The following is a 12,649-nucleotide window of genomic DNA, read 5'->3' on the forward strand; positions in this document are numbered from 1 at the left end:
GAAGTTTCATATCAGTAAATTAAACTAGAACATTAAGCTAACTAGTTATCATCTCTTGACACTCCAAGCGAAGTCGAGTCGCTGTGTTATGATGGGAACCGCTTTCATATCTTTCGACGATAAGGGTTGCCACTTCCGACTCTGGATAACTGGTACCTGGACGGCTCAGAAATGGGATAGACATCAGGAACGTTCTCAGTACTATTGAATTATATATAAACGAATCTCCTGAAATGAAAAAAAAAAACGCTATTTCTGCAAAGCGGAATTTCAATCTGCAATCCTGTGATTTGTTTTGAATTTTGTGTGATGATATGTATCAAAATATTGTTCTTTATATTTTCGAGGTAGACGCATATTTGTATATGTTTCGCATGTTATCTTTATTTCTCCTTGGCACTTTGTTGAACAATGAAATCTTTACAGTTTATATGGAATGGGGTCAGGGTGTTTGTTTGATAATATTTACATTACTCTCGGACTTTCATATGAGACAATATGCTGATCATTTTAATGAGAACTACTTCCATTCCCACAAAGCTTGTTGACACTGTTCACGATCATTTGACATCTCAATGGACCGATCGCGTATGTTGAGGAACTGTAGATTAAACCAATCGGCGCTCAGATGGCTAAAAAACACATCACAAGGTATTTTACCGCGATATATCACGGTTAAATCGTTCTGCGCTGCCGGCACGGTTGTCTGTGAACCCCGGGTCGCCACACGTCTTCGCTCGCGTAATCTCCCAAACGATGAAGAACCGTCAAAACAGTGAACAGATAAACCTGCTGTCAATATTCTGTTCCTCCATACCTATTATGTAAAAAGTAAGAGACGAAAACACTTTGTTTTGATGTGCTTAGAGCCAGTATTGGAATACATGTCTGATTTAGCTGCAACAATCGTAGCATGTGGGCCGTGCGTGGGTATTACAAATGGCATATCCAGCGGGCCGGATAAAACCACCGACGCACGGCCCACGAGCTAATTACTGCAGCAGGCAGATAAGGGTGCCTTCACAAACTATTGGCAAGCGACGGACGTTTCCCTTAGCAGATAACATTATGTAGTGACCCATTCGGACTTTTAAAAAATCGAGCCCGCCCAGTTTTGTAACAGACAATGGAGGTGATGACGCTCACACGGCAAGTTACCAGAAGAGAATTTTCATGAAATCAGACATTTTTGTGGCGTACACGTATTTACTTTGTCAGAATGTAAAACATTTTCATACGCGTTGCGGCTGAAACAAGTATGTTCACTTAGATTGGCAATTGCCTGGTTATTGCTTGACATCGCACTTAAGGTAGTACGCGCCTCAAAATTAAAAGACTTACTAAAGTTTGCGCAAACTCACTAAAACGAAAATATAAACTATTGCCTGACGAAATCAAGGATGAAAATTATGGATCATAGTGCAAAATTTGGTACTTAAGAAAAAAATTAACCCATTTGATATTCAAGGTGGCCGCCATGCGTGTTATCTCTATAATGGGAAATATAATATTTTCGATTTTCAAAAAAAATAAGCCGGTTGAAACTTCATTTACTCCATCGAGCTTCAAATGAACCCTATATTTGGTAGACAAAATATTGTATGAGTTTTAGAGTCCGAATATATGAGGCTGTCCCTACGGCGCACTCTACCTGTCGGGGAATTTATCCTCATTTTCATTTAATCATGCCGTCAACTCCAGAGTTTACCAAAATGTTATTCCTATCGACCGTAATGGTTGTAGAGTTAAATGAATAAAACCTACAAACGTGAGGAAAGTACACGCGAAAATAACAAATAGAAAACCTGTGGTCGAGCTAACTGGAAAAGTTATGATTTGCTTTTTGCGATTTAACCCTGAAAATTGTCAACAAATCTTTAAGAAGTTTGCCAGAATTAAAGACATTAATAGTTAATATTTAATAAAGACTTTAAGATGCTCATAACTAGAATTGAAAAGTTTGCGGTTTTCTAATGACGATGATGATGATGATGATGATGCTGATGATCATGATAATCACGACGACGATGATGATGATGATGGTTGTATAATTGTTGTTGTTTTGTTGCTCTTGTTGTTGTTGTTGTTGTTGTTGTTGTTGTTGTTGTTGTTGTGTTAATGGGTTTGTAATTTGAAGAGGCAAGCTCCTCCAGCAGTGGCTTCATATCAATATAAAATGATTAAGTGAGAGTCTGTCGGTGAATATTTTCATCTAGAAATCTGGCATTGTACGTCATGCAAAAATAGAGAAATGAAAATATTCACTTCACATTTATAAGAATAGCAAGGCTGTAGAACCGATAAAAGGTGTGAAAAGCACAGCTTGCTCAAAGCATTTAGAGTGACATTATTCTCAGTATCATGAATGCGGTCAATACTGATTCTATATTTCTGTAGAATATACGCCAACATTGCAACTGTTGCACCGTTAGGATGAGTATATGGTCTGTAAAATGAAGTGCTTTCGAAACTGACCGTCTAGTGCTGTTTCACATTTTGCCGATAAAGAATGGGCTTCTGCAAATTGTACCATAAAAGTTTAACAGCAGGGCAGACTTGCTCCAAGAGCAGTTGTGACTTACTAAGGTGTAGCTGCCTGCAAGTTCTGCCCACGCGGAGAAGTAAAATGTTTGCAAGTCTAAAAGTCCCCGGATGGTATCTAAAGTACTTTCGGACGAGTGGCCAGCATTGGGTTAAATGATTCATACCCTCCATGAATCAATAATAAGTTTCAGTGTCCGCAAACACACGGTTATTTTTCCAAGTCCCTTCCGTGAACTTGAATTGCCCCTTCCTGTGGTTAAACAACTGACAAAGGCGCTAACCAAACCTGACAGAACATATAAACATAGAATTGTCTCTTAGTACAGTGTTGATCAAAATGGTGACAATATATTTATGTGGTCGAGACACCCATGGGTCGGTAAATGACTGTCACTGGACGGATAAAACGACAATGAAAGTGGCAGTAACACTGCCAATTTTGTCAGAAATATCAGTATAATATACTCTCAGTTGGTCTAGATTTTCACTGTCGAAGAGACAACGTCCGCCAGATTAGTTAAAGGTCCAAGGGTCATGTTGACATTGATAAGTGCTGAAGTAATCCTTTCCAGTTGGTTGGGTGTAGTCAACTTCGGACTGTTGTTCGCATAGCTTTTTATTGCGAAGGGATCTTTCCAACACTCTGTGTTTATTACGCCCACATATTTCACTTGTATTGAAGGGTTTGTTGGTGAGTTCGGTTGCACGTGTTGAGCTGGGGTTTTTTCCACGAATACAGGAAACATACGAGAAACTCGCTTTCTTCGTGAGTAGTCACGAGAACACCGGAAATGTTAAATGGATTTTACGGAAGGATGACAGTAAAACGCGAAATCGTGCCCGTGTGCGTCGGCTGTACGGCAAAACATTCCATAAAAAAATTGATAAGAAATATGGTGGAAATCTAACAAGACCGAAATACCGTGATGATAATGGGCTGAGGCCATTACATTTCGATATGTGGCTGAGAAACTAAAAGCCTTTTTATCTAAAACACTGACGCCAGATGATGGCCGGGTCGAATGGGAAAGAAAGCTTTCTGATAGATTACCGGCTCATGAAAAAATGTAGCTACTCTTCTGTTCGGCCACAAACACGACTGTGGGGGTGTGCGTTGATCCGTGGCTCGCGTGTTAACCAGCGGTTGTTATTCTAAGGCAGTCGACGCTGATCACCATTGACCTTGGCACTGTCCCTCCATAAACCGTGACCCGGGTCAGGGGGCGATGTTGTATCACCATTAGTTCTGGTTCATAAGCTGCAACCTCTTGCACTGCTTTCACGATTTCATTTTAAAACTAAAACCACCGCAGTTCTCGTAAAATTCACTGACTGTATAAGATGTGTATATAAAAGTATTTTAACCATTGACTGGGACTGTATTTGTAGATTTGGACAAGAAAATTTGACAAAAGTTTTCTTGATTTTCCATCAGAGAAAATACTTCACTTTCACGTGCATAGAGAGTGGATATCAAATGGTTGTTACAAATACTTTATATGGTATGCTTAGAAATAAGATTTGATCCTGGCGAAAGTCAATCCCTTTCAAATTCATTTTCCTGTCGTTTCTCCAAAGTTATGTCATCAAATAACACAGACAATTTACTAACTTGCGATAGTCATGTATCTTGACCTTCATTTATTGACAAATGGGAAAAACTTAGGCAAGGAAAATGATATGCAAAACAAAGAAAGGTCGTATATGATATGGAACAACCGCGCTGCAGCATGTAAAACAACAACTTTAATCAAGGTAGGTGACTACACAAAATCAAGAATAGTCATTTTCTTTTGCAGATATTCAAGTTGTAGATAGCGGTGAGTGGAAAAGATAAACGGAGGGAAAAATAGTGTTCCCGCCTTACTGTTTGAGATAAATCGTATAGTACATCGTAACATTTAATTATACTGCTTAATTGCTCTGCCTACCACTGCCCATTTGTAGTCACCTACCTTAACTACAATTTTAAAAAAAATTACATTTTACCCGTCATTTCGAACGTTCCCTGTACCAAGAATTTCATTCATGCTCGATCACTAATACATTAGGTTCAGGTACCCGCCTGGCCGAATATTTCCTTGACCGTGACCGAGCATGTTACCCAAATTCACTGCAATTCACATTTCTGCAGTGGAAGGTTTAACCCATAAAATTGAAAATAATGTATAGTTTGTGCATTTTCTCAAAGCTCTCTATAAATATTCCAAATTAGCGGCGACGTCACGTGACCGATTACACAGGAAGTGAAAGCGCCAATTTTAATTAAAATTTGATATACCACTTTTGCACTTAATCTGTAATCCATATTTGATATTTTTTAAAATTTTGTTTGTTTGTTTGCTTGTAGATAATTTTAAATTATATAAATGTCTGCTTGAATGAAGTCGATGCCCTTTAAACGTCTATTTCAAACGTTTTGGAGTGCCAATTACAAATCCTATATGATCTGTTGTACTACTCTGTGACGTCGTACAGAAACTGTTTTCGTGCAACAATGAAAACAAATTGCAACATATTTTTCCTGGATGTCACGTGTGCATACGGTTAGGCGCTTTAAATAAAATTCTTTATTTGCCGTCCTCGTGCTGGTAGGTTTTCAGAGAAAATTAGGAAAACAAACACAATGTTAGCACTGTTACAAATGAAAATGTTATTTTCCCCAAGAAACCGAATGAAAAATGAGCTTATGTATATACACTTGTGTTTAGGCCTACTGCCCGTTTTTGTTGTTTTTGTTGTTGGTGTTGTTGTTTTTTATCCCTGGCTGGCTGGCTGGCTGGTAGGTTTTTCAAAAATCCAAGGACGGCAAACAAGTAATTTCCTTTAAGTGGCCTTACACATGTAATCAAAATCTAACTATGCTGGCAAAATACGCAGGAAAGATTATATGCTAATAGTAGACATTGATATCACATCATATCAAATATCTGTTTTCGGTGGGCCTTCCATGTCCTCGTTCAAATTTTCAGGCCGTCATTATTTTTCAGCATGCAAACCAAGCTTTACGAAGTAGAGGAAGATTTGCCAATGAAACTCCCCCGCCAATCTCTCCTATTACGTAGAAGCTTTATCACGGGAAACACACTTTTTTTGCCGGAATTTCACGACAATTGTTATCCCGTTCAATCTCTACGTAACACACCCGCTTTCGATAAAGTGGGTTTTGTGGCATTGTCACTTGTTCATCTTTTGAATTGCATGCTCTTCTGTTTGTATTCATTATGTCTGATGAGCATAACAACTAAAATTATCTCAAAAAATCAGCCACCATTTAGTATAATTGCGTTTCCAATGCATTAATCGAAAGTAGCTTCAATTCTAAAATGCTGTCTTCAAAATTGATATAACACATTTTTTGGATTTCACGCCTCGCTTCGTTTACGCAAAGGGACTGTGGAGGTATGGTTTCGTTCGGCCTGATAAATGCGTGCTGTTACAACAAACCGTCTCTCCCACCAAGTCGTTCGAAAATCGAACCATACAAACCATAGTTCGTGACAGAGATTCCGGAATGTGCCTTCGATCACCTTTATAGAGTTAGTTATTGTATTTAGGGCGTGGCGTCAGTTTACGCAGGCAGTCGTTGCATCTGAAAGACTTCAAGACGGCCACCACATCGCGGCGAAATTTCTTGTTGACAAAGCTGTAAATGAAAGGGTTCAGGAAATTATTGACGAAGTAGAGAAAAACTAGATGTTTGACCGGAGACGGGTAAGTGTCATAGTGACGCCAGTTCAGTTTGGGGATGAAACTGAACACGAAGAGGGGCATCCAAGAAATCACAAATACCACGGTGACGAGCATGAGCATCAGTACGGTTCGATCGATTCCGGTGCGTTTGGAGAGCATCGGCGTCTTCCGTTGGCGAGGCGCTCTCATAGTTGGTCCCAGTCTCCCTTGCCGCGACCCGCCGCTGGTTGTCGACGTCGATGTCGGAGAGCCCCTCCTCGCTAGCGATGCTACGCCCTCGTTCCCGACGACAGTTTTACTTTGCTCGTTGTTTCCGTCCTTTTCCTGTGCAGAATCAAATTTCAGATTTCTCCTCTGTCCGTCATTGTTGGCAATGAATTTCGTTTCTCGCGCGACATGGTCGTCGATGTTTCCTCCACTGCTCATGCGATTTAGAGAACCTGTAGGTGTCGATACTTCAGATTCGTCAGCTCGGTTCATATTTGTGCTACCACTGCTGCCTGAGTCGTGACCTTGCACGCTACTCACCTTGCTCGATGAACTTGCAAATGTGTGCCTCTCAAATCTTTGAGGTAAATCTTTTCCGTTGCTTAACACGGTCATATTCATGCTCGACAGCCCACTCAGTTTTCTTTCGGTCTTCTGCAGTCCCAGGGTACGATTCCGTACTCTGATCTGTGTTCGCACCGTCATGATTATTTTAGAGTACAAAACCAGTGTACTCGCAACTAGGACACAGTAGAGAGCGAAGAACACGCGGAAAAAGACCAGGTCCACTTTCGGGTTGCACACGTAGTCACACATGTAAACAAAGGCTCCCTGACGCTCACGATAACTTATCCCATACATGAAGAACACGGGTAAAGCCAAAATCAAGGAAACCAAGAAACACGCAACGACTACGACTTTAGCTTTCTTCAGCGTGAAGGAGAAATTGAGCGGTCGGCATATAGCGTTGTAGCGGTCAACCGCGATGGCCCCCGTGATCAGAAGAGAATTCCCTATGCTGACGAACCATGTGTATGTGAAAGTCTTACAGGCGGCGGCGTTCGTGAACTTGTCCACCGTGTGGCTGTACACGAAATACGGCAAAATCACCGAGCAAATGAACAAATCGTTGGCAGCCAGGGTCATGATGAAATAGTGCGGGCACGTCTTCCGCCGCCTCTTGCCGTACACCACAAGCACGAGACCGTTCCCGACAATTCCGATCAAGGCCAAGGCGACCATTGGTATCACTTGTTTCACTCCGAAGGTAAAATTGTCGCCGACAGCGCCAGTGAAATTACTGTAGTTCTGGGGATTCAGAGGCATTTCGAGAGCGGATGGCTCAGAGGTGTTGAAAATTGCAGTGTGAGTGTGTGACATCATTGTGTCCCCACCAGTATCAATTTGAAGTCTGTATGCAAAGCGACATTCTTTGCAGCAGCACTATTCTGACAGTTCGGTCGAGTGTAAATCCTGTTGTCATGCGAGGGGCGTTGTTTGATTAACGACCAGGCACATCCTGCTTGAAGTTATTTCTAGACAGTGGAGGTGTACAATTCTGAAAGGTGTCCATTAAAACGTAGAGCAGTTTGGTGAAACAAGATCCTTACATTTCCAAGAAAGGAACAGGTTATAGCGTCATGTCTGTAAAGGGAAATCGGAGAGAATATGTCGTGTTAATACCGGAACCACATCGCGCAACTTGGGCTCGAGCTTATTGGAAGTGTTACAGAGATGTGAAAGCCAAAAAGGATATCCTTGTTCCAATAAACAGTCTGCCAACATGAACGTTCTTTAAAATCAGTATCCGTTTGGTGAGCCACCGTGAACACAGGGGACACGTGCTCCTTGTTTATTTGTGTCTGTGTTTGTTTGTGTGTATGTGTTTGTGTTTATTTGTCATTTTTAATAAAATAACAACGAAAAGCCGTTTTGTTAATATTTGTCAATAAAGAGAAGTTTATTTATTTATTTATTTATTTGTTTGTTTGTTTGTTTGTTTGTTGATATGTATTTCCGATGGTTAGGGTTAGGGTTAGGCTTAAGTTAGGCTTAGGCTTAGGCTTAGGCTTAGGGTTAGGGTTAGACTCAGTTACCTAAACCTAACCCTAACCCTAACTTAAGCCTAACCCTAACCCTAACCATCGGAAATACACATCAACAAACAAACAAACAAACAAACAAACAAACAAACAAACAAATAAATAAATTAATAAACTGCTCTTTATTGACAAATATTAACAAAACAGCTTTTCGCTGCTATTTTATTAAAAATAACAAACAAACACAACCACATACACACAAACAATTCATGCTTGATTCATGCTTTTGTGACATCACGCATTGATTCATGTAATTCGCTTCTTTATGGTCTTCCGAAATATTAATTTGATCGCCTTCAACGTATCCAGAATGTAGCTGCCAGAATTGTAACTCGCTCAAGAGTCACTGAGCATATCACCCCGATTTTGTTTCAGTTGCATTGGCTGCCTGTGTCTCAACGTATTGTTTTTAAGATTCTTATATTCACCTTTAAATGTATCCATTCACTCGGTCCAACTTATCTTTCTAGCATGGTTAATTTGTACGTCCCAACCCGTAATCTAAGGTCCGCTGACCAATTTAAACTGTGTCAAAGCAGGTCGCGCACAAGAAATATGGGGATCGTGCGTTCAGTATTGCCGCCCCTTTTATGGAACAATCTTCCAATTGAGGTTCGTCGCTCCCCAAGCCTGACAAGTTTTAAATCAAGTCTTAAAACATTTCTTTTTAATTCTGCTTTTAACTGAACTCATTCATTGTATTTTTTTGTTTTTGTTTTGTTTTTAATTCTTGTACCTTTTTAAAATTGATTGTATTTTACCCAGCGTCTCTGATCACACTATTTGTGTGGATTTAGTCGCTTTATAAATGAATAAATTATTAATATATTAATTATTAAACAAACAAACACAGACACAAATAAACAAGGAGAACGTGTCCCCTGTGCTGTGAAATGCACGGTTTTGTTTGAAAAACGCTCGGTCCACAGAACACTAATAATAACAACATATCTACCACTAGACGTAGTGGATCCAGAGTGCAGGGGGATACCGGTAGCATTCAGTAATCTTATTTTGTTCACAAACAACCGTTGAAATCTTTGAACGTCCTTTTGAGAAAACTCAACGTTCCGGAGGGCTAAGAACAAGTCTTAGAGTAGAGGAGTTATAGGAGTAAAGTAAGTTAGGGACTGGTCAGTTTCTTCGGCCTGGGGGCCGGTGGATTACTTTTTCAACTTGCCGACGTCAAAAAGTGGCTGACCCCCCTATTCCAAATTTTGAAAACACGGTGACCCCCCTATCCCAAATTTCGAAAACAGGGTGACCCCCCCCCCCGCACGCGAGTACTGTAAAACAAAAGGTGGACATAATATATATATATATATATATATATATATATATATATATATATATATATATATATATATATATATATATATTTATATATATATATATATATATATGTATATATATATTTATATATTAATATATTTTATATTTTACATACAGTTATATTTTAACAGTCATTCTATGTTTTAATGAAATTGTTGACATGTCAGTTGTAAGATAGGAATTTCAAAGTGTCAATCTTGAAGTTTGAATACAGTACATTTTGAATGTGTTGTGAATGTATTTCACATTTTCTATGCTTAACCAGATGTCCTGAACAGAAATGGATGTCAATCATTAATATCAAAGAGGAAAAAGCAGTAAATCAAAAATTTTGATGGGTGTTAACACTTACCAGCCATCCAATTAAATCTCCTGAGGAGCCATAGAGAGGCATTTTAGCTAAATCTGATGTGTGCAGTGTCTGAGATGACCTTTTCTTGTAACATTGAAACTATAAAAGCATAGCAAATAATGACAAAAACTGCCTTTTTAACTGTTATTTTGGTCATAAAAAGCATCATTCTACAGAAAACCTGAGACACAAAGGAAAACAGTTGCATCAATGACAACAAAAGATATCTTGACATTTTTCTATCTCTAAAATAAGTCACTTTATCAAATATATATTGTGAAATATTTGTGCATGTTGCTTTCTCATACTGAATTCTCATAGAACAGAAAAGTATCAGGAATTTGTCTTGCTTATCATATGAAATGCAGATTTCATAACGGTACACTTTCACTTAGCAAACATCAAGATATCTCTGGCATATATCTCTGATTTATTAAAGTATGGCGCCCTAAGGGCGCGGAGAAAAATATGAAACATCCTGATACCTCTGATATATATTTCTTGTATATTAAAGTCATACACAGGAAGGGCGTGCTGGAAAATGTCTGAAATATTAAAGTAATGTGCTCGAAGAGCACGCTGAAAAATATTGAACATACAGATATCTCTGATATATGTATGCCTGATATGTTAAAGTTGGGCGTGCTGAAAATATGTCTGATTACTAAAGTTACGCGCCCGAAGGGCGCGCCCAAAAAATGCAACTGAATGATGAAATTTGTGGCTGAGGCAATGATGAGCATGTGTCGAAATTCAAAAACACACTGACCCCCCCCCCCCTATTGGGCATTTCAAAAACATGGTGACCCCCTATCACCAAAGTCAAAAGCAGGGTGACCCGCCATGAATCCACCGCCCCCCCCCCGGCCGAAGAAACTGACCAGTCCCTTATAGGTGTAAAGTAAGGCCGAAAGGTAAATAAATAAATAAATAAATAAATTGTGCTGTTCCGACAACTTGAACATGGTTTTCAAAAACAGGGTAGGTAGGTCGGCAGGAACTTTTTTCAAAAATATTTTTATTTTTAAAAATGCATTTCTCAGGGATTCACGGCGATCAAACACTGGCCATCACATTTCAAGAAATGTATCATACATATAAAAGGGAAAAAACACATAAAAGACATCCTCGTTCAATCAAAAACCAAATGCAAAGTAACGAACGAGTGTTTTACGGGTTTTTTCTTTCTTTTTTTTACTTCCGTGTTTACGTAGCTCTAAAAGGTTTTGGGTCGGCAGGTAAAAAAAGGGTAAGTCGGGTTATCGGAACAGCACAATTTTTTTGTTCGACCTAACCATAAAGAGCAATTCCATTTTTTCTGAGCCTCCCTCCGTTCAGTAAATGTGACGTTGTCGCATATTTCCCGTGATCTTTGAAACCTTAGAACCATTTCACTTTGATGCTCACATGGATGAAATCAAACGGCAAAATTACGCTCACAATATCGCTGTTACTGGTAAAAAAAGTACGCGTGTTGTTTACCATAACGTTCAAGGACGCGTGGCCTCTGCGCAACTGCTGAGCTCAACACCGTGACCAGCGCAGAGCCTGAGTCGATAAAGAAATTGCACATTACCGAAATTTCTTTTGTGTCAACCTCATCACCAGTACGACGTGTAATATTTTTGTGGCATCAAAACGATCTAGTGCTTCCTCGTGGCAGTGGCGGGGACAGTGTCAATTTACGTTGTCAGGTTGACCGCCTTTCGATGAACACTGTAAATATCTCAGATATAATCACAAGCGGCGAGATGATCTCCGAATGAATAGCGTCCGTCAGCCGTGCCCTTCAGTCAGACATGCGAGTATCTATAGTGATATAAAATGTACACTTACACTTGCGGAACGGTTGTAAAATCTTGGCGATTTCTTCGCAAGGTAAATTCACTTCGTTCAAGGGTTGATGCTAAAGTCCCTCTTGATCATTCAGTAAACACTTGAGAGATAACGCGAGAATATTTGTCTTGCTCTTGAAACATTTCGGGCGAAGTGATCGACAGTGCAACCCGAGCTGCGAATTTTATCGGGGAAACTAGTTGAAACCGTGTCACTCTGTGACAGGCCGTCTCACGTACCACTGGGCGTGACACCCCCGTGCAGTGCCCATATGAATTTAGAAGTCACGAGACGCAGAGGCAAGGCAAGGCAAATCAAATTCACGTCAGAAGCAATGTACGGGACTTAACGCAAGTACAATGTAAGAATTCCACGACCTGGTGAACGATCGTATTACCGTGGACCAATATTTATGGCGGGGAAAGAGAAAAAGTAGTTCCCTTCGATAACCTTTGACCGCAGGAGATAAATTTTCAGAAATAACAGACTGCACAATGGCACAAAACGGGAGGAAAACTGGTCATAAAACTTGTCTCAATCTTTGGTAAAATGACACCTACATACAACTATGATTGTATAAATGTTTTGCCAACATAAGAATCTCTCTACTGATAAACCGCGATTGTAAAGTATACTATTTCTCTTGCGATCGTTGACTCGGAGAAGCCTACGTGCAAATCAATCCGAACTTACCATGTGGTCTCAAAGGGTTTTTCAGTCCCAAAATATCAAATCCACATTAAAATATATGCATGTAAAATCGTATGAATTCTTAAACTGAATCAGTGAAAGGGGTATGTAT

The 12,649-nt window shown here is 39.7% G+C and overlaps 1 protein-coding gene across 4 annotated transcripts in view; it reads right to left on the reverse strand.

Annotated features, from left to right (window-relative positions):
* The window catches only part of LOC139142336 (D(2) dopamine receptor-like), a 79,819-nt gene extending 67,671 nt beyond the window's left edge, over positions 1–12,148 (reverse strand). The window contains exons 1-2 of one of the 4 annotated variants that reach the window (XM_070712250.1): positions 11,848–12,117; positions 2,958–7,869 (exon numbers count right to left, since the gene is read on the reverse strand). In XM_070712250.1, coding sequence (XP_070568351.1) covers positions 6,085–7,608 — 1,524 coding nt within the window. In that variant the 5' untranslated portion in view covers positions 7,609–7,869; positions 11,848–12,117 and the 3' untranslated portion in view covers positions 2,958–6,084. Of the gene's footprint in view, positions 1–2,957; positions 7,870–11,587 lie in introns of those variants that run through there. The other 3 variants (XM_070712251.1, XM_070712247.1, XM_070712249.1) reach the window with 3 other exon arrangements.
* Between the last annotated feature and the right edge of the window lie 501 nt (positions 12,149–12,649).

Source organism: Ptychodera flava, chromosome 10 (assembly GCF_041260155.1).
Source record: "Ptychodera flava strain L36383 chromosome 10, AS_Pfla_20210202, whole genome shotgun sequence".
Taxonomy (NCBI): Eukaryota; Metazoa; Hemichordata; class Enteropneusta; family Ptychoderidae; genus Ptychodera; species Ptychodera flava.